Source organism: Triturus cristatus, chromosome 7 (assembly GCF_964204655.1).
Source record: "Triturus cristatus chromosome 7, aTriCri1.1, whole genome shotgun sequence".
Taxonomy (NCBI): domain Eukaryota; kingdom Metazoa; phylum Chordata; class Amphibia; order Caudata; family Salamandridae; genus Triturus; species Triturus cristatus.
Genome location: NC_140590.1, coordinates 175,832,302 through 175,854,574, shown reverse-complemented (window position 1 = coordinate 175,854,574; position 22,273 = coordinate 175,832,302). Strand labels below are relative to the sequence as shown.

Genomic DNA, 22,273 nt, shown 5'->3' with positions numbered 1-22,273 from the left:
TTCCGTAGTCGATCTTGGATAAGACCATATCCATTATAATCAATTTGAGTGCAGGGGGAGAAAAGAACCGGGAGACTTTCCTAATAATGCACAGGGAGAAAAAACAAGAGGAAACCACAGCACTTATGTGGGAATGAAGAGTCAAGTGATGATTAAGTGTGATACCAAGAGTCTTGACTGAGTGAGAGGGGGTGGGAGGTAGGCCAAGAGAGCGAGGCCAGAAAGAGGGAGACCAAGGGTTGCCACTGCCTCCAGTCAGTACCAGCTCTGTCTTATCCGGGTTGCGTTTGAGATGGTTCGCATTCATCCAGTCCCGGATAAACAGCATGACGGACTGGAAGCTAGTGATACCTAGTGAAGGAGAGTAGAAATTAAATATAAGTTGGAGGTCATCGGCGTAATTGTAAACTGTGACCTCCATTTGTTGCAGTGCAGAAATAAGGGGGAAAATGTAGAGATTGAATACGAGAGGGGAAAGGGAAGAGCCCTGAGGGACACCACATTGTACACTACGGGGCGGAGCGGAAAATTCGGCTAGATGGACAGCCTGGGTATGGTCAGCCAGGAAGGAGCCTATCCAGGCCAGCGCCTGTCCCCCTATGCCCGCCGCCCTGACACGGGACAAGAGAATGGAATGGTCCACCGTGTCAAAAGCGGCGGACAGATCCAGGAGGACAAGGGCCTGGGGGGTGTTGGTATCAAGCCCCTCCCTGAGTTGGTCCATGACCGAAATAATCACCTTCTCAGTAGAGTGGCGGGGGCGAAAGCCCACCTGACAGGGTGAAAGATAATTACTGCCCTCTATGAAGGAGCTGAGCGCCTGGGTGACGTGAGACTCAGCTACCTTCCCCAAGTAGGGGAGAAGAGATATAGGGCGGTAATTTGCCAGGGAGGCGGGGTCCGCTCCGGATTTTTTTAATATAGGGAGAATTATAGCGGTCTTAAAAGTGGCAGGGACAAGGCCATGTATAAAACAATCATTCAGGAGAGTGAGGACAGGGGATGGGCACTCAGCAAAGATCTGACGGAGGATGCGTGCCGGGCAGATATCAGCTGGAGAGCCCGACTTAACATGGCTAAGTAGGGGGGGTTAGTGTGGGAATAGAAGTGAAGGACTGGCTGTTACCAGGAGGTTGGGGGTGAGTGAAAGTGGGCGAAGGAGTGGAAATGTTGGCTTTAATGCGAACTATTTTTTCAATGAAAAACTCATTAAGCGAGTCGCATGAGGCCTGGGAAGGGGGAATCTTGGGCAGTGTTCTGTCCGATGAGGCCAGCTCGTGGACGGTGGCAAAAATCACGCGAGACTGGCTTTCTGCGGCAAGAATGCGCCCCGAAAAGTAGTCTGTCTTGGCTGCTAAGATGGCTTGTTTATATTCACTGAGTATGGTGATGTAGTGTAGCCTCTGGGTCGGGCAATATGCTCTTCTCCAGGCTCGTTCAGCCTGCCGTAACTCCAGTTTCTTGGCTTTAAGGCCGGGGCTGAACCACTTTTTGGCGTTGTGGGTGCGGTTGATGGTGATCCGCTTCAGAGGGGCCACTAGGTCGCAGGCGTTAGCAAGCCAGCCATCTAGAGTGGTGGTCTGGAGATGTGGCGCCAAGCCCAATAGATCCAGGTAAGTGGCAGTCAGCGAGTTACACAGAGATGGAGTGTCGACTCGATTCCAATTCCTAGCCCGGGTGATAGTGGGGGAGGAAGGTGTTGTTTTATGGCTCAGGTCTAGGGAGAAATATGCTACTGCATCCCGTAGTGTGAGAGACACCCAGATATAATCTCTGCATCCCGTAGTGTTAGATGCACCCAGATATACTCACTGCATCTCGTAGTGTAAGAGGCACTCAGATATGCTCACTGCATCTCGTAGTGTAAGAGACACTTAGATATACTCACTGTATTTTGTAGTGTAAGATGCACACAGATATACTCACTGCATCCCGTAGTGTAAGAGGCACTCACTTATACTCACTGCATCCCATAGTGTAAAATGCACTCAAATATACTCACTGTATCTCAAGTGCAAGAGGCACTCATGTTAACTCACTGTATCTTGTAGTGTAAGAAGTGTTCAGGTATTCCCACTTCATCTCGTAGTGTAAGATGCACTCAGATATACTCACTGCATCCTGTAGTGTAAGAAGCACTAAGATATGCTCACTGCATCCTGTAGTGTAAGATGCACTCAAATATACTCACTGTGTCTCAACTGCAAGAGGCACTCACGTTAACTCACTGCATCTTGTAGTGTAAGAGACACTCAGATATAATCACTGCATCCCGTAGTGTAAGAGACACTCAGATATACTCACTGTATCTCATAGTGTAAGATGCACTCAGATATACTCACTGTATCTCGTAGTGTAGGAGGCACTCAGATATACTCACTAAATCCTGTAGTGTAAGAGACACTCAGATATAATCACTGCATCCTGTAGTGTAAGAGACACTCTCATCTACTCACTGTAGCTTGTAGTGTAAGATGCACTCACACATACTCATTGTATCTCGTAATGTAAAAAATGCTCAGATTTACTCACTGTACCTCATATTGTAAGAAGCAGCCACGTATACTCACTGCATCCCATAGTGTTAGAGGCACTCACACTTACTGCATTTCGTAGTGTGAGAGACACTAACATATACTCACTGTATCTTGTAGTCTAAGATGCACTCACGCATACTCACTGTATATTGTAGTGTGAAAGTCACTCATATATATACTTAGAGGCAGGATACTTTCTACTGCACACTAACATACTTACTGCCTTATCTTGTCTGTGATTCACTCAGCTGTAAACACTGAGGGCCCGATTCACAGAACTAACTTAAGACAAAATCCTAAACTTACTACCATTTTGGTATTCACAGAAGGCACTTACTCATTTTGGTATTCACAGAAGTTAGGAGTCCTAACTTTAGGACTCCTAAATGCCTTCTGTGAATACCGAAAGTCTTAAAATTAGGATTTTTCTCAGTTTAGTAGTAGTATAGTTAGGACTCCTAACTTTAGGACTCCTAAATGCCTTCTGTGAATATCGTAAGTCTTAAAATTAGGATTTTTCTCAGTTTAGTAGTAGTAAAGTTAGGACTCCTAACTTTAGGACTCCTAAATGCCTTCTGTGAATACCGAAAGCCTTAAAATTAGGATTTTTCTCAGTTTAGTAGTAGTATAGTTAGGACTCCTAACTTTAGGACTCCTAGATGACTTCTGTGAATACCGAAAGTCTTAAAATAAGGATTTTCCTCAGTTTAGTAGTAGTAAAGTTAGGAGTCCTAACTTTAGGACTCCTAAACTGAGAAAAATCCTATTTTTAAGACTTTCGGTATTCACAGAAGGCATTTAGGAGTCCTAAAGTTAGGACTCCTAACTTCTGTGAATACCGAAGTGAGTAAGTGTCTTCTGTGAATAGCAAAATGAGTAAGTGCCTTCTGTGAATACGAAAATGGTAGTAAGTTTAGGATTTTGTCTTAAGTTAGTTCTGTGAATCGGGCCCTGAATCTTGTACTGCATGATGCACTCAGATGTACTTACAGTATCTTGTAGTGTGAGAGGCACTCACATATGCACACTGTATCTTTAGTGTGAGAGGCACTCATATATACTCACTGTATCTTGTATTGTGAAAGGCACTCAGATGTACTTACTGAATCCCGTTGTGTAAGATGCACTAAGACATACTCACTGTATCTCATCATGTGAGAGCAACACATATATACTTACTGGATTAAAGATACTTTCTAATACACACTCAAATACTTACTGCCTTAGCCAGTCTATGATTCACTGAGAAATACACACTATATCTCGTAGTGTAAGATGCACTGACCTATACTCACTGCATGTCATAGCCTGAGAGGCACTCACGTATACTCAATATATCTCATAGTGTAAGAGGCACTCAAATATACTCACTATATCTCGTAGTGTGAGAGTCACACATGTATACTTACAGGATTAAAGATGCTTTCTAATACGCACTCAAATACATACTGTCTAAGCCAGTCTGTGATTCACTCAGCTATCTTGTATTGTAAGATGCGCTCAGATATACTCACTATATCTCGTAGTGTGAGAGGCACTCACATATAACCACTGTATCCCATTGTGTAAGAGCCACTCAGATATACTCACTGTATCTTGTAATGTAGAAGGCACTCAGATATACTCACTGAATCTCATAGTGTAAGAGGCACTCAGATATACTCACTATATCAGGTAGTGTGAGGCACTCACATATACCCACTGTATCCAATTGTGTAAGAGCCACTCAGATATACTCACTGTATCTCGTCATTTAAGATGCACTCATATGTACCCACTGCATCTCATAGTGTAAGAGGCAATCAGATATACTCCCTGCATCCTGTAGTGTAAGAGGCACTCGCGTATACTCACTACATGTCATAATGTAAGAGCCTTTAAGATATACTCTTTGCATCTCGTAGTTCAAGACTGACTGACTGACTGAAAGAATTTATAGAGCGCACTACTGCCGAGGCGTCTTGGCGCTGAGTGAAAGAGCAGAAACAATTACCAACATGTTCAGGGTTGGGAAAAGAGCCATGTTCTAATTTCCGTTCTAAACACAGATCTGCTAGGTTGGAGTCTCAAATGTGTGGGCAGTGAGTTCCATAGTTTGGATGCTAGGAGGGAAAAACGTTTCCCCCCACACCTTACTTTCTTTATTCTTGGAAGTTGTACCAGACCCAGGGAAGACGATCCTAAATATCGTGATGGTACATATCTAGTAAACAAGGATTGCACATCCTTCGCTCCACCACCAAACAGGGCTTTATGCACGAGACAGAGTGTTCTAAAATCAATACGCCGTCACACTGGAAGCCAGTGAAGCTGTTTTATACTGGTGGATGTAGGATAATGTTTAGATAGTTTAAGCAGGACTCTTGCTGCCGCGTTTTGAATTGACTGAGCTGCACCTGCTCCCCGATAAAGGGCATTGCAGTAGTCAATTCTAGCTAAAACCATGGCTCCTACTACTGTTTTTCTCGTAGAGAGAGGGATAAAAGGAAGAATCTTCCGCAAGCCCTTTAACATGAAAAAGCAGGCTGATGAGACTTGGGTGAACTTAGGAGCCCAAGTGAGGTCCTTGTCAAACATAACACCATGGTTCCTAGCCTTGTTGACCGGAGTCAGACAGATGCCAGCCGCAGTGGGCCACCATATTTGGTTCCACACCGAAATTTTCTGTCCAAACTCCACCACCTCAGTTTTATCTGCGTTGAGTTTCAAAAAGTTGGAGCTCATTCAGGCCATCAAGGCAGAGACGCAGCTGCAAAATTGGGCTGCCGTATCACCCACTGACTGTGTTACAGACACTATAAGCTGTGTGTCATCATCATATGACACCAGCGTAAAGCTGTAACTTCTTATCAATCTGGCCAAGGGGGCTACATATATATTGAACAGCGTAGGGGACAAGGCCGACCCCTGTGGCACTCCACCAAGGAGTGTGAATTCCTCAGATTGATAGCCATCCCAGAGAATTATTTGTTCCCTAGATGAAAGGAAAGAGGTGAGGAGAGCGAGAGCTGTACCACTGATACCTATCTCCTGTAGCCTTCAAACTAGTACCGTATGATTTACAGTGTCGAAGGCTGCTGTTAAATCAAGCAGGACCAGTACAGCCCTTCCTCCATCACCCATCAGCTTAAGTATCTCCTCTACTGCCATAATTAGGGCTGACTCAGTAGATCTAAAACCATGTTGAGTAGAGTCCAGAATATCATTGGTCTCTAAATAAGTTGTTAATTCTGAGTTCATAGCCTTCTGAAGAACCTTAGCAGGTAATGGCAAGCAGGAGATGGGACGGTAAATTTTCTCATCTGCGTGATCCAGTTTGGGCTTTTTTTAGAAGAGGGAGAATACAGGCTTTTTTCCAGATGGTGGGAAAGACCCCTGAGACTATAATTTGGTTTAGTAAGGAAGAGAGTGGTATACTTATCTAACCTGAAACCAAATGCAATATATGCAGTGGACAGAGATCTAAAGGGGACCCTGATTTGATCTTCAACAACATTTCAGCCACTTCCTCCTCTCCCAATAGTGGAAATTGCAGTAAGCCACAGTGAGAGACCTTGTTCTCAGGCTGTCCGGGATTATTGCGCCCTACATCCTTGGCTGAAAGAAACCTGCCAGCTTGTCTATAAAGTTTTCGTCAGTTAAGAACATTGCGTCCCGCGGACACTTCATCAGCACCGAGACCGTTTGAAATAATTATTTTGGGGAATTTGAGGCCTCCTGGATTTTGGTGGTAAAGTAGGCTGTTTTAGCTAGTGTAATTGCCGTTTTATATTCATCTAAGGCTACACAATACGCTTTCGTCTGTACGCTACTATATTCCGATCTCCAACAGCGTTTCTTTTGCCTGCATTTAATTTTAGCTGGTTTAAGTTCTGCAGAGTACCAAGGGGATGAAGCTAATTTCCTTTGAGAGTGCTTAGTAACTTCTGATGCCACAATATCGGCTGCCCTATTAAGCCAGTTATAAAAAACTGTCACGGCTTGGTTGGATTCAGGAGGATTTACGGGCTTTTCACATAGTGCTGATATTAGATCCTTTTTACTAACTGACTTCCAGGCGCGATATTTGACGGCCAAGGGTCTGTTCTTCCGACCACCGTTTGAGGTTGCTGGCGTGATGGTAAAATGTACCGCTGAGTGGTCAGACCAGAGTAAGGGACAGACAGTCTTGACTTTTATGAGTGAATTATTGGTGAAAATGCCATCTAGTGTGTGCCCCGCATGGTGTGTTGGCTCGCAAACGATCTGGGTCAAACCAAAGCTAGCCAGTTTGTCTAATAATGAGAATGTGTCAGGATTATTGTTGGCTTCCAAATGAAAGTTAAAATCGCCTAGTATCGTAAACGATTCGGTGTCTAGGCATGCTTCCATATATGTTTGGAGAGACATCGTAAAAGAGGATCTAGGACCTGGAGGTCTATAGATCAAGAGACCTGGAAACAGCTCTATATTATTGAATTTTATACTAAAAGACATAGCTTCAGCGTCTAGGGTAGGTTCTGGAGTGATTGTCACTGTATACTGAGAGCGAGAGATTATCGCTATTCCCCCACCCCTTGCCCTCATTCTATCAAGGTTACTGACAAAATAGCCAACTGGGATTGCCATGTTCCAATCTGGATCATTATTTTCATTTGCCCAGGTTTCTGTGAGAAAAACCAGGTCCGGATTCTCTATTTGGATCAGCTTGACCATTGATCTGGTAATAAGTAAAATACACCGAATAGGTCGAGAGTTCTTGTTGTTAAAATCAGATGTCTGAGCATTAAGATTTGGACTTAGGCCTACCTAGCCACAGATATTGCAGCTTAGGGGGTTTAAGGGGGATTGTTCCAGCTGTAGTTTATGAGTCACACATTTACCAAGATTAAGACACATTAGTTGGTTGTGCGAATGCGTATACCTTACAAAACGGGCAGGGGTTCTGGCGCTAGTCACGTTCCGGGCACTGACGGGCACAGACGGGCTTGCGGTCGCTGCATCTGGCTTAAGTAGGAAGTAGGAGAGCTTGAGGGGGAACAGAAAGATAGAATGCTAACCTATAAGTGGGTCCACTCTTACAGGAGGGCACCGCTGGTAGCATTTAGAATCAGATAAGTAGTTGGTTTAACGGTGCAACAGTGCAACAGCTAGTCACCCCCCACAAATTAGGTAAATAGTTTTTTTTTAAAAGAATGCGAGTTCAAATTCAATTTAAAACAATTCAGTTCAGCTTAAATTTTTTAAATTCAATTCAGCTTCAATAGTTAAAATTCACTACAAGTTCAATTTTAAACAACATGTGAGTGCGAACCCACCACACACAATTAGCGCTATGTGACTGCACGATCACTCTTATATACTTACTGTATCTCGTAGTGTAGGAACCACTCAGATATACTTACTACATGTTGTAGTGTAAGAAGCCCTCTGATATACTCACTGCATCTCCTAGTGTAAGAGGCATTTAGATATATTCACTGCATCTCGTAGTGTAAGAGGCACTCATATACTCACTGTATCTCGTAGTGTAGGAGGCTGTCGGATATACTCACTGTATATCAAGTGTAAGAGGCACTCAGATATACTCACTGCATATCATAGTGTAAGAGGCACTCAGATATACTCACTGCATCTTGTAGTGTAAGGGGCACACACAAACTTGCAGCATCTCATAGTTGAAAAGTGACTCAGATATGCTCACTGTATCTCAAGTGCAAGAGACACTCACATATTTACAGTCTCGGACAGATTACGATCCACTCAGATGTTCTTACAGGCTCAGACTGTCTGATATACTCACAGATGCACCTAATAGTTCAGACAGTGTCTGATACACTCAAATGCACTCCCTTACATAGATCAATGTCATGTAACATACTCACGGGTGATACAGGTTCCTGGTGATCCATACCCGTCCATCGCAGATACTCCGAAACTCAGAACCTCGAATGGAGAGTTGCTGTCTATCATGTTGATGCTGAAATCTTTCCCCAAGCTGAAGCTGCTCCAAGAGAAGTCTGTGCCCTCAATCGGACTCCATTTCAGTCCAGGGATGGAGGCTTTGTTGGAAGTAATTCTCGATGTTGCGGATGTCTTGTCCACCAGGATGGCCTTGTTATCAAAGTCTTTCAATCCAAACGTGTTGTAGGACACACAGTAGCTGTTAACATCTGGTATATTGATTATGAAGGGATCGTATATGGTGCCGTCTTTGGCAGTCCAGCCCGTGAAGTAGAGAACGACCTGGATACCTGCAGTGGCCTTGATGTAGAGAGGGTTTGCCTTCTTAACTTCAAGCTTCATCACTTCTCCCGCTCCCAAGCTCTTCGTCTCTTTTCTGGATCCTGCTTGGTAGTCAAGGCATGTGGTTTTGGATGCTGTGATAAATACGTAATCAGATCCGGTCTGTAAGGGAATTGCAGGCACGATGAATGTGTCTCCCCAGCTGGTGGTGGGCAGGAGCTGCTCATAGACATGATTGCATTTGGTGTTTTTCCATGTGCACGTGTGGCCGGTCATCACAGCCGTGGGTTTGGAGGAAACAATCCTGGTGCCGGACAAGTCTTCCTTACTTTGGATTTGGATGGCCTGCAGAGGCTCGAGCATGACCGAGAGAGTGGTGTGTGGTGGATACGTGTTTTCCTGAAAGGTGACTTTACCTTTGAGGTAGATTTTGACATCGTTTGTCTCTTCATTGTTGATCACTGAGAACTCATTGTATCTATCTGACAGTTCGTCTAGTGGTGTCATAATGTAGTACTCTGTGCCCCAGTCTTGAGTTGGATACACTATGGTGGTGTCAGTGCTCAAACTCTTTTTGTTTACTGAGATGACAGAGATGTCCTTGTCCGCCTGGATGGTGACTGTATTGCAGAATTTGCCTGTCCCGAGGATTTGAGCAATGCTTGGTATCTGCAGAGCCACCGTCTCCCTCTCGTTTACCGTGAGCACTTTAGCAAAGCCTGTCTTCTGGAGGGTCACAGTGACCTTAGTCGAGGCGGTATAGCCTGTGATCAGCACTTGCAAAGTTGGCTCTTCACCGTTGGCTAGATAATTCTGCATGAACACGGTGACAAAGTTCTTTCCTAGGGAGTCTGTTGAGCAGGGACCTGTGGGACAGAAAGATAGAGTCAAGATGTGGCTCTTGTTATTTAGAGATAGCAACAGTCATTGGCCTTACAAAGGGATCCGGTCAGCTGTGCTGGTTATAAACCCAGGCCCAATGAAAGCTCATCACGTGGGTACTGATTGCTCTAACACGAAATGCCTCTTTCCCAATCTTTTGCCATATTAAAGGGAAGCTGGGAGTGTATAGCTTTCATGATGGCGGCTTTACATCAGTCCCAGCTTCATGGTGAAGAGTGATAGGCATGGTGGGACTTGTAGGCTAATACCATCGTTGAGGACAGTAAGAATACATGTTCATGCATAGTTAGTGCTATTGGCTGAAAATAAACCCTCATGACATGAGTCGAGTTGACTGCTGTGAGAGTGGTCTACCTGTCACTTTCCTTAGAGACACCATTATTTTCTATTTCCAGTTACCAGATGCCCATCTCCTGCCAGTGTACATGTCTATCAGAATCATACTCTCATCCCTCATGCTCACACAGGTGGCAGGTTGTTCCCTCGCACTTTGTGGCTGCTAGCTGGTCTTGCCTGCCAAGTCTCCTTTTATCCTTCTCAGAATATCCGTTAGTCTCTTCTGTACCAAGACCTAGCGCTCCTAGCACACAACTTCCTTCCTTTTCCTTCCTACCCCCTCTCGCATGTGCACCTCTCTTTGCTTCCCCTTTTATGTTTATCATAATCTTGCCCATTTACCCTTCAACCTCCCGCTCCTCAAGTTTATAGGCAGTAGTTGTTTTAGTCTGTCTCCTCCTGCTCTGCACCTTTTTGGGGGACTTAAAAACAAGTGGACGTTATTTGAAAGCTTAATGTATGTTTACTTTTTATGTTTGCCTCTTTTACTTTAGTGGTAAGCCTAATACAAATTCTGCACACAATGGTTTGATAAGTTCCCATCAGAGTTCTGATAATACCTTCAGAAGACATCAGACCCTGCCCTTGCATACTTGTTGAGGGAGACATTACTAGCCTAAGTGGGAACTCAAAGGGATACCTCAAATGTTACTCTCAGGGGGTCTTCTTTTGGTGAACAGGGTGGCCTGCTGTAAAACAGTCTGCATAAGCACATTATTTCAGCTTTATTTCAGCTCTATCCCCTGTTTGGAAATGCAGAATGTGCGATATTTAGGACGTTTGTAGCCATGAGAAGGTCAAAGCTTGGATACAGCGATTCTCTTCAGAGGGTTCTCTGCATATACAGAGGATTGGCACCGAGCAGTAGCTTTCCAACAGTTCCCATGAAAGTGGTCAAACAAGGACCTTTAAATGAAATGCAGGGCCACCTCTTCCCTAAGGAAGGACTTAACAAATGTGAATTCTTGAGGTGGGGCTGTGAAATGTAATAAAAAGGTCATAGCATCACGTTTCAACATCACATGCTATCCAAGATACAGCAACATCAAACTGGTTGAGGTCAGGAATAGATATTTAAGGACTGCTGGTTTATTCTTTAAAATGTGAAACCTCACAGGTCACTTTCTGACTTGAGAGGGAAGTGGCGGATCTAAGTACACATGCTTACACTGCTTCCCACTGTCTAAAAGCCAGAATGCTGCTAGAACAGCGAAGGAAAGATGATACTTGCATGAAAGAATTCTTTTGCACTTGGAAGAGTATCATGGAGTGATTGACTTCAGCCCTCCCTTGAGTCTCTACTTCTAAGACATTTACTCAGAGCTAGTGGAGCCAGCATTATAAAAAAAAAGCAAGAGGAAAGTTTTTTTTTGACTATCCAGTAGTGCCTTTTACAGCCCGTTAGCTTTTGGCAGGGTTGCGAAGAAGGGAGAGTTCCAAGGAGCAGAGTCAGTTCTGGCATCTTGGAGAAATTTAGTAGGTCCATTTGGGGAGTTGAGCTGGGCTGTTGTCCTCAACAGAGTAATCAAGTAGGCTGTCTCCCACTGAGGCAGACAAATGTGTTTGAAGTTTTGATAAAGTTGTGATTTAGAATGACTTTACCTTTAGGTGATAGAATAAGGTCACAATTGTACCCAAAAGATGCATTCTCTGCAGCCCCTATTTCCATGTGTGTCCCACTCGTAACTTTTGATAGTAAGTGCACTATTACCACAGGACTACATAAAGGGGGCATATGACCAGGTGGAGCCTTATTCAGCTCCACTAAAGGATTTTGAGCTCAAATGCCCCCGACATCGCAGCTGCCCGCAATCTGGCAGCGCAGCTGTTAAAAAAAAGCAAATGCAAAAACAACAGTTGATGGACAGAATGCAGAACAATGTCATACATTCACCCCAGTACAGAGATCTGGGCCTAAATCCATCGTTTTTTTTCTCACCATGCCATTCCAGTTTGAACGAAGCCATATGCAAATCAGTCTTGACCCTGTGCCTCATGGGAACAGTCCAGCCTGAACTGCCAAGCCAGGTCCTCCCTGGACTGGAACCAAGCATACTAGGACTGGTTTCGGGGTTTCACCCCTCTTCAGCCAGGATAACTTGATTCCAGTGGCACTGACAGCACGGGAATCACGTCTGAGCATACCCGTCCCACTCGGGTGACAAATGCAAAAACAACAGTTGATGGACAGAATGCAGAACAATGTCATACATTCACCCCATTACAGAGATCTGGGCCTAAATCCATCGTTTTTCTGCTCACCATGACATTCCAGTATGAACCCAGCCATATGGAAATCAGTCTTGACCCTGTGCCTCATGGGAACAGTCCAGCCCGAACTGCCAAGCCAGCTCCTCCCTGGACTGGAATCAAGCATCCTAAGACCGGTTTCGGGGTTTCACCCCTCTTCAGTCAAGATAGCTTGATTTCAGTGGCATGGAGAGCATGGGACTCATGTTTGAGCATACCCGTCCCACTCGGGGTGACAAATGCAAAAACAACAGTTGATGGACAGAATGCAGAACAATGTCATACATTCACCCCAGTACAGAGATCTGGGCCTAAATCCATCGTTTTTTTTCTCACCCTGCCATTCCAGTTTGAACCCAGCTATATGCAAATCAGTCTTGACCCTGTGCCTCATGGGAACAGTCCAGCCCGAACTGCCAAGCCAGGTCCTCCAACGGACTGGAACCAAGCATCGAAGGACCGGTTACGAAGTTTCACCCCTCTTCAGCCAGGATAGCTTGATTCCAGTGGCATGGAGAGCACGGGACTCACGTCTGAGCATACCCGTCCCACTCGGGTGACAAATGCAAAAACAACAGTTGATGGACAGAATGCAGAACAATGACATACATTCACCCCAGTACAGAGATCTGGGCCTAAATCCATCGTTTTTTTGCTCATCATGCCATTCCAGTTTGAACCCAGCCATATTGCAATCAGTGTTGACCCTGTGCCTCATGGGAACAATCCAACCCGAACTGCCAAGCCAGGTCCTCCCTGGACTGGAACCAAGCATCCTAGGACCGGTTTCAGGGTTTCACCAATCTTCAGCCAGGATAGATTGATTCCAGTGTCATGGAGAGCACGGGACTCACGTCTGAGCATACCTGTCCCACTCTGGGTGACAAATGCAAAAACAACAGTTGATGGACAGAATGCAGAACAATGTCATACATTCACCCCAGTACAGAGATCTGGGCCTAAATCCATCGTTTTTTTGCTCACCATGCCATTCCAGTTTGAACCCAGCCATATGCAAATCAGTCTTGACCATGTGCCTCATGGGAACAGTCCAGCCCGAACTGCCAAGCCAGGTCCTCCCTTGACTGAAACCAAGCATCCTAGGACCGGTTTCGGGGTTTCACCCCTCTTCAGCCAGGATAGCTTGAATCCAGTGGCATGGAGAGCACGGGACTCACGTCTGAGCATACCCGTCCCACTAGGGGTGACAAATGCAAAAACAACAGTTGATGGACAGAATGCAGAACAATGTCATACATTCACCCCAGTACAGAGATCTGGGTCTAAATCCATCGTTTTTTTGCTCACCATGCCATTCCAGTTTGAACCCAGCCATATGCAAATCAGTCTTGACCCTGTGCCTCATGGGAACAGTCCAGCCCGAAATGCCAAGCCAGGTCCTCCCTGGACTGGAACCAAGCATCCTAGGAACGGTTTCGGGGTTTCACCCCTCTTCAGCCAGGATAGCTTGATTCCAGTGGCATGGAGAGCACGGGACTCATGTCTGAGCATACCCGTCCCACTCGGGGTGACAAATGCAAAAACAACAGTTGATGGACAGAATGCAGAACAATGTCATACATTCACCCCAATACAGAGATCTGGGCATAAATCCATCGTTTTTTTGCTCACCATGCCATTCCAGTTTAAACCCAGCCATATGCAAATCAGCGTTGACCCTGTGCCTCATGGGAACAGTCCAGCCCGAACTGCCAAGCCAGGTCCTCCCTGGACTGGAACCAAGCATCCTAGGACCAGTTTCGGGGTTTCATCCCTCTTCAGTCAGGATAGCTTGATTCCAGTGGCATGGAGAGTACGGGACTCACGTCTGAGCATACCCGTCCCACTCGGGGTGACAAATGCAAAAACAACAGTTGATGGACAGAATGCAAATGATGTTAAAAAAAAGCAGGCCCCAACAGTGTGCCTTGTAAGCCCCACTCACCGGGGCTTCTCTTCGTAGGGCCAATCGGGCCGGATTCTGGGGCTCCCTGTAGCTCCCGCCATAGACCTTTCCTCTTGGGTGAATCCGGGAAACAGGAAGGATGCAGCAGCAGGGAACCCGCTCGACTTCGAGGATTTGTGGTGAATCGCTTGCTGCAGGGGGCCCCGCCCACCGTCAGGCACAGACTTTGCCTGACTTCCGGCGGGTCGTCCCACAACCAGGCAGCACAGATGAATCCCCAGGCCGGCATTCCTTCTGAGGGGAATTCCGCGATGCAGCAGGCTTCGCTGCACAGCGTGTTTTAGCGCAAAAACCCCTGAGGCACTCCTCATGCCTGGGGCAGTGTGGGCCCCCACCTGGGGCTCAGGTCTCCTAGGAGAGGGGGCACTGCCCACGCTACAGGTCACAAAGTGCTCCTCTCTTCACCTGGCACTACGGCAATGAAAATTAAGTGCTCACGAGGCGCTAAGGCCCCAGTTCCTGGGGCTAGAGCTGGGCACGGGCTGGCCAGCACGGATTGACCCCCAGGAACCAGCAGTTGGGTCTTACAGCCATTCCTCCTCGCCCAGCAGTCCTTCGGCTTAAGCAGGTAACCAAAAGTTCCTCTTTTTCATGGGGTCACAGCCCAAATACTTATTCCACTGTTAGTCTTTGTTCACCCCCTGGCATAGGGCTCTGTGCCCAGTTCTTGAGGGCACTTGAAAACACATTTACAGTGCACAACAACCTTCATTATTAGTGTAGGCTCTGGCCCCAGATACACAACGGGGGTGGAGCCAGCATTGTGGAAGGCAGGCCAGTCCCATTCAGGCCCAGGTGCTACTCCTCCCACCACTCCAAATGCAGTTTGGCCTATTCAGCCTAGCGCTGACACACCCAGCCCCCCTGGAGCCACTGCACCTCCCCAGTCTCTGACACTCCAGAGCCAGACATGCAATACACAACAGGCAGGCACAAAAACACATAGCACACAGAAATGTCCACTTCTAAAAGTGGCATTTCTAAAATAGTAATAATAAATCTGCTAACACCATTACGCAGCATTTGTTACCACCATTCCAAACATATCAAACTTGATAATGCTACTCCTTTCATGTCAGGAATTACCACTGAAACTCATATTAGGGAATCCCCAATGCATTCCTATGAGAGGACAGGCTCACAGTAGTGAGAAACCAAAATGACTGTTTGTAACTACCAGGACATGCCACAAAGTTAAGGCGCATGTCCTACCTTTTACCTACAGTGAATCCCTGCTCATAGGGCTAGCTAGGGCCTACCTTAGGGGTGACTGATATGTAGTAAAAGGGGAGTCACAGATGTAGCACTGTAGGAGAGTAGGGTCTGCTATCCTATGGTCACCCCAAATTTTTGCTTTTTGCTTCACTGGTTTTTGACATATTGAGGCTGTGGGCCTGCCAATCAGACCCCCAGCCTGCTGTTCTCTCTACTAAATTAAAACTATGCACCCTAGGTGCATAACCAATTGGAAGTGGATCACCCTGTCAGCCCCTGTACCAGTGTACACTAGGTACCCAGGGCATTGGTGTACCCAAGGCCTGCCAGGGGCTGAAGCATGTATTATGCCACCCCAGGCTTGGCCTAACAATTTGACACAACTGGCTGATCACTCAGCTGGGGTAAGTTGGTGTAACCACCTCTTACTTAGGTGTAGTATACCTATACCTAACCTTAAATGGGACACCCGGTAACCTATAAGTCACTCCTATGGCAGGCCTTAACAATCCTGAAGGCAGAGTGCTTGGTTCCATGTGAGATGGTGCTCTGGCATGAGCTGAGCCTGTCTGCAGTGGTCGGAACAACTTCCTTCTACTGTTTCCAGATATCGTCATACCATATACTCTTAAGTGCATTATGAACCTCGCGGTTAAATGCTATCTTTGGTTTGGCTTTATCAAAACATGTCGAGTAAGGTGTCATACGAATTGGAATACTAACCCCTCGCCAATTCTGGCGACGGGGTTAGCATTCCACCCTTCTAGAGGGACACGACATGTACAGTACCTGAAACCCGGGTAAAATCAGACATAGCCTCAGCTCCACAAAATGGATGCTGCCACCACAGACACAAGTCTGCCCTCCTGCTGCTGGGAGTCCTTCCAGCTTGGGAGGTGTGGACAAAGGGTTTCCTGCCAGGGGAGGTGCATGCACCACCCCAGACAGGATTTTGTGTATTGGTCAGGTAGGGCTTGAAAGAAACCAGACATGCCTGTGGCTCACAAGGAGCCTCGGTGCATATGCCAGTTCAAACCGGTCCTGGGGCACACCAGTCCCGGGCCTGGGGCGAGCTGGACAAAGGATTGGGGGTGTAACCACCCCCCTTCCTGGTCCCACCCATAGGGAGGGACCTAGCAGGTAGTCCGGCCCCTAGAATCCGCTTAAAGGTAGGAGCTGTGTCCTAAGACTTCAGACATCCTGGAATCAACTTGAAACTAAGAAGAAGACGGGAACTTCGACATTCTGCTGCACAGAAGACTGAAGGAAATCTCCCCTGTGGTCAGGGAGTGACCACCTTGCTAACGCAAGCACCATCCAGCGAATCAACGTCTGCTTTGCCGCCGCCTCCCGCCGGAGCCCGAGCCCAGAGACTGACAAGACCTGGACCTCCAGACCTCTCACCGCCCAATCCACAGTCCCTGAAAAGAGGAGACCCGTGGAGGCACCGAGACACGTGGAGCCAGCCATCTTGAAACGACCACGACAAGCTGACAAGTGCAACAACCAAGGCTCCCTCCAAGTTGTGCTTTGGGATCTGAGAAGCCCAACCCTCGAGCAGCATCTGCACCAAAGGTGAGCCCTCCAGCATCTCCACGATCTGCGTGGGGCCCTTCTGCATTTTGCCACTCGACGCGCCTAACCGGTTGCTGGCCCGCTGGCTAGTGGCCATCTTGGCGACGAACTTCACAAAATACACCACTGGTCTGGTTTCTCCAGACTGGCCCTTGCTCCCCTCCAAAGGAGCAGTCCTTCTGACCTTGCTGGTCAGAACCATCAGCTTATTTCATCTCCTACAACAATTGCTTTTGCCAAGGCTTGTTTGCTTCGATCAAGTCGCCGACACCGCCGACAGCGAGAGCCTGCGTGGGACAGCTCGTGAACTGACTCCTGGACGTCGTCGACCTCCAGGGACCACGTGGCTGCAGAGACAAGCTACACCTTTCTTCCTGTTTGCACCCGACATTGCCTGGTACCCACCTGGTGCCACGCTGGTCACTGGCTAGTGACTGTGAACACTGTCCCCTCTGCTTACAGGTCTTCAACATCTCCGATCCACTCTTGGATCCACTGCATCTCTCCCGGACCGACCGCCTGCAGCATCTTTGTCTTCAAGCTCCACGGAACAGATAGAAGAAACCCGACGCACTTCGAGGCCTATGCACCCGCTTCCTGTGGGTGAGGTAAAGCTGGCACACCTGTGCCCAAGTGTAGTATTACATCTCTAGTGCCTGTGTTCCAAATCTTGAGTTCCTAGTCCATCCGGAAGATCCTCTTTGCAGTAACTTTGTACTTTTTACGCACCCATTGAAACCTGTGGGAGCACGCGTGTGACTATTTGCTCTGCACACGCCACTCGTGGACCTCCTGGTCACTAACTGAAGTTAGCTCCTTGTAGGCCTGTGGTAAATAATTTAATTACCGGGACTTAATTTGATACAGAAACATAATAAAATAGCTCAGTAAATAAGAGGCAGAATCCGTGGTATTAGAGGTTCGGAATGGGCTTTATTCCAATGGTCGATTATAATCGGTTGCTCCAAGTTCCATCACCACGAAGGTTCAGGAAGTGAAGTACATACGTTATTGACAATCAATTACTTTTATACAATAGGCATTACAGTGAAGCAGATACAAGAGGCGTAACAATTGATAGTGGTGATAATATATTCGTACGTAGCAAAAATAGGCGTAACTAGGTGTGATTTAAAGAACGTCATCAGATGTGATGTCATAAGAGGGTGGTTACATGAAAGAATTTCGCAATGTCAGCAGAAATACTTGGCAGAAATGCGCGTGCAGCAGCATGACGTGTAATTGACGTGCAACTAGGGGGTGAAGGGGACTTGACATTTAGCTCTACATGTGGCGACAGAAGTCTGGAGGGTCAAGTCAACCTAATCCCAAATCATATCTAACATCCTATGTTTAAAGAACTAAGTTATCCAAAGAGAGGTCTTCTTAGAGTAGAATCTTATTCTATACTGACTATACTGACTGTTAGTGCGTGTACAAGCGTCTAAGTGTCTACACTAGATGCGAGGGCGGAAATCTTCCATAGTAATAGGGCTATGAATTACTTGCATAAAGACAGAGAAGCCGGGCCTTTGCTCGGTAGCTGGAAGAATGTTTACTTAAACTACTAGACAGGAATGCATCGGGCAGGGAACGGAGCAGATAATTTCGAAGGTGAAATACAGTTTTTGGCAGGCAGCAAGCTGATGTCAGGCTTCGTGAGCCGCGCAGGGAATGAGACAAAGTTCATGGTCACAGATGCAGGCTCAGACAGGAGTTTTCAGAGGCAGAAGGCAAGAAGAGTTCGATGACAGAATCAGGGCCTACTTGCCTGGACTGTAAAATGGCATAAGTGAACCATATAAAGCCGGTGGCCTTTCATACTTAAGAATGGAATATCCGGCCTATTCATGGCGGATCTGACAGAGGACATGTTGACGGTGGACGCACATGTGTTTGCGTCTTCATAACTGGAACTGGAGGGAACATACATGTACTTGTGATTCATACATGGAACCGTTGGGGTCCAAGATAGGGGACATAACTGATCAGAAAAATCCATATTTCCACATTCCCTCCTTGTCCCCTACTTGCCCGTTAAGAGATATCAATCTTCATCAATCCATTGATCTGTTCATATAGCATCATTTGTTCTTCTTTCTTCTTCCGTGATGAATGAAATCCTGGTGGTGGAATACACGATGTGGCACACAGACCACAGATCGCTGGTCCACATTGTAGACATAGACAGCAACTGAATAGTATGAGAAGGCCAATACCTAGGAAAGATAGGACCTTCCATCCAAAGGTAGATAATACACTCCAAAACCAACCGGACCAAGTCCAGGTACCTGGATTCTGGTGTATCTGGCTTACAATCTTATGAAGGCGAGTTATGGCTTTATATACAGATGGCGAATTTTCTGGTATGAAAATGCAACAGCTTGATCCGATGACCCTACAAGCTCCGCCCCTATCGGCCAGGATGACGTCAAGGACAAGACGATTTTGAAGCACAACAATCCGCATAGCAGACTGCTCTTCTGTTAAATTGCCTAAGGCGGAAATAGTTTCGTTCACTACTGCTTCAAGGGTTCTAGTTAATCTACGTATCAGCTTACTATTAGTAACGGTACCTATATAGGGAAAGAGACCTTTATTGAAATCTGTGTATTTTTCCCATGCTGTTTCAGTGTAATCGACTATCGGGAGATCTCTCCTTACTCTATTATATACTAAATGAGTATTTCTGTGATAATCAGGAGGAGCTAGGAAAACAGGTGGCAAAAGGAATCCAATGTAGCAAGTACCATCCCAATCTAGAGGCAAACGTACATATGCCGTCTGACCACATATGAAATAAGAATGGCGGGAAGCTCTAAATGTAGACTTGCCTTGATCACTAAATTCTACTACAGTGGTGCATTTGCTATGGCCCATATTTATGGAACCATTCTTTCTTACACATAATTCACCTTTTACTGGAAATATTGACATAGCGGGCAAAATTGGAGTAGTTTCGGATTCGACATTTAGGATCATAAGATTAAGCGTAAAATTACCTAATCCATACACTTCATTTTCTAGATCAGTTCCTGTTCTCTGGGGAAGTCCCTCCTTGTTAGGATAGCAGACTTTAAGCAAAACTAAGTTCAAATTTCCCCATACCCAGTTATCTTGATAAACTGCAGAATTCGAATCTAGAGAATTAATTAGACTAAACCATGCTCCACAGGAGCCGTTGTGTGTGAACGGGTATGGAAAGAGAGGTAGAATTCCTTTATAATTCTGATAGGGAGGGAGTCGGCCACATATCCAACAATTTGTAGCATTGCTAACCTGATGGGAATGATGTAACATACTAATAAAAGTGTTATTGCGCAGCGCAAATCTATAGGACAACTCAAACGGAGGTAATTCACTAAAAGAATGTTCAGCAGTAACATTGTAAACATGTCTAGAAATAGGATAATATATGTGCAACAATATACTTGCAGTAATTATTAAAAGACTTAAGAAAAACAAAATTAATAACGTCACTATGCAATGACTACGCAGTGATTTACAGTACGCCTGTCGTTTCACCATTTTTCGGGTGTTATCTCTATTCAGGTCCAAGGGATACATGTCAGAGACAATTCAACCGCTTCACCTCGGAGAGGACTTAAACAATCAAATTGCTTGACTGATTGGACCTAAGCTTTAGTTTATAATGTTCGGAATTACTCTTTTCAACAAAAGGAAGTTTTGAGTCAATGGGTAAAGACACACGGGGTGTGGTATTCACATCCGCTGATAGTCCATGAAATTTCTTGATATGACTTGAATGAATCCAGCCTTTTCTGCCCTCAATCTTCACGGCTGTCCTTGTGGTGAGCAACACCAGCTGAGGCGACTTCCACCTAGGTTCCAGTTGAGTCTTTCGATCAAAGTTCCTCACGAGGACCAAGTCTCCCGGGACTACGTCATGGGGTTTCACCTCAGTGTTGTCAGGAAAAGCTGCAGCTACCTGTGAACGACAAGATTGTAGTGCAGACATCAAGGAAGCCAAGTAATCTGTCAGCATATTACAGTCAATATCAGTTATTTTGCGTGGTATAGGCGTCCCCCACATATTTGGTGGTCTGCCGAAGATCACTTCATACGGGGATAGCCCTGTTCGAGAGTGTGCTACCATTCTCATGTAAAAGAGTGCAACTGGTAATGCTACTACCCAGTCAACACCTTTCTCTCTGCATATTTTGGACAATCTGATTTTCAGGATCTGATTATGTCTTTCTACGAGACCTGCTGCCTCGGGATGTCGGACACAGTGGAATTTCCACTGATAGCCTAACAAAAGTGAAACGTGTTTCATTAATTCGGATGAGAACGGCTGGCCGTTATCTGAATAGACAACACGTGGTAAACCGTATCGTGGGAAGAATTCTCGAACCAACTGTTTGGCAGTAGTCGGGGCAGTGTAATCTGAAACCGGGTATGCCTCCGTCCAACGGGAAAGAGCACAAACAACTACGAGAACATATTTGAATCCTCGACATCGTTCCATCTGGATATAATCCATCTGGAGGACTTCAAAAGGGTGATCAGGAGGCTGAAATCCACCCTGTTCTACGGGAACGCTTTTTCCTGGGTTGAACTGGCAACAGATCATACAGGTACGAACTTTTTGTTTGGCTGCTGCTCGTAAATGTTTATTGAACCAAATGTGTTGAATGCTATCTAGCATAGCTTTTTCTCCTAGATGTGCGGGACTATGTACAGTGTTAATTATAACTTGGACCATTGAATCAGGAAGGAACCACACAGACTTTTCCTTCATCATCCATCCTTGATCCATTTGGATCCCTCCTAATTCAGTCCATTTCTTTATTTCATCTGGTGTAGCATGTGTCTGTATATCAATTACGTCAAGAGTAGGATCTTTAACCGTCATACAATGTGTTGGCGTCGGGACTATGGTCTTTGTCATGTCGGATGTTTGAGTTTGAGCAGTCTGTTTAGCTGTTCTGTCAGCTAGATCATTGCCTTGAGAAATGATATCAGTAACTTTCGTATGAGCTTTACATTTCATGATTGATATTGCAGTGGGTAGATGTATTGCATCTGATAAGGCATGAATGAGGGGTCCGTGCTGAATGTGGGCACCGTGAGAAGTTAAATAACCTCTCTCTCGCCACAGCACGCCGAAGTCATGTACAACTCCGAATGCATAACGTGAATCAGTGTATATGTTGACTTTTTTATTTGTGGCTTGAATACAGGCTTGTGTCAGAGCGATGAGCTCTGCGGCTTGAGCTGACAAGGTATTTATGCAATTTGTTTC

General features: G+C 45.9%; 1 protein-coding gene across 1 annotated transcript in view; it reads right to left on the bottom strand.

Moving 5' to 3' along the window:
• LOC146809159 (IgGFc-binding protein-like) overlaps positions 1–22,273 on the bottom strand; it is a 135,332-nt gene that overhangs the window by 39,377 nt on the left and 73,682 nt on the right. Inside the window, exon 5 of the mRNA XM_085614836.1 lies at positions 8,402–9,628. Coding sequence (XP_085470962.1) covers positions 8,402–9,628 — 1,227 coding nt within the window. The remainder of the gene's footprint in view (positions 1–8,401; positions 9,629–22,273) is intronic.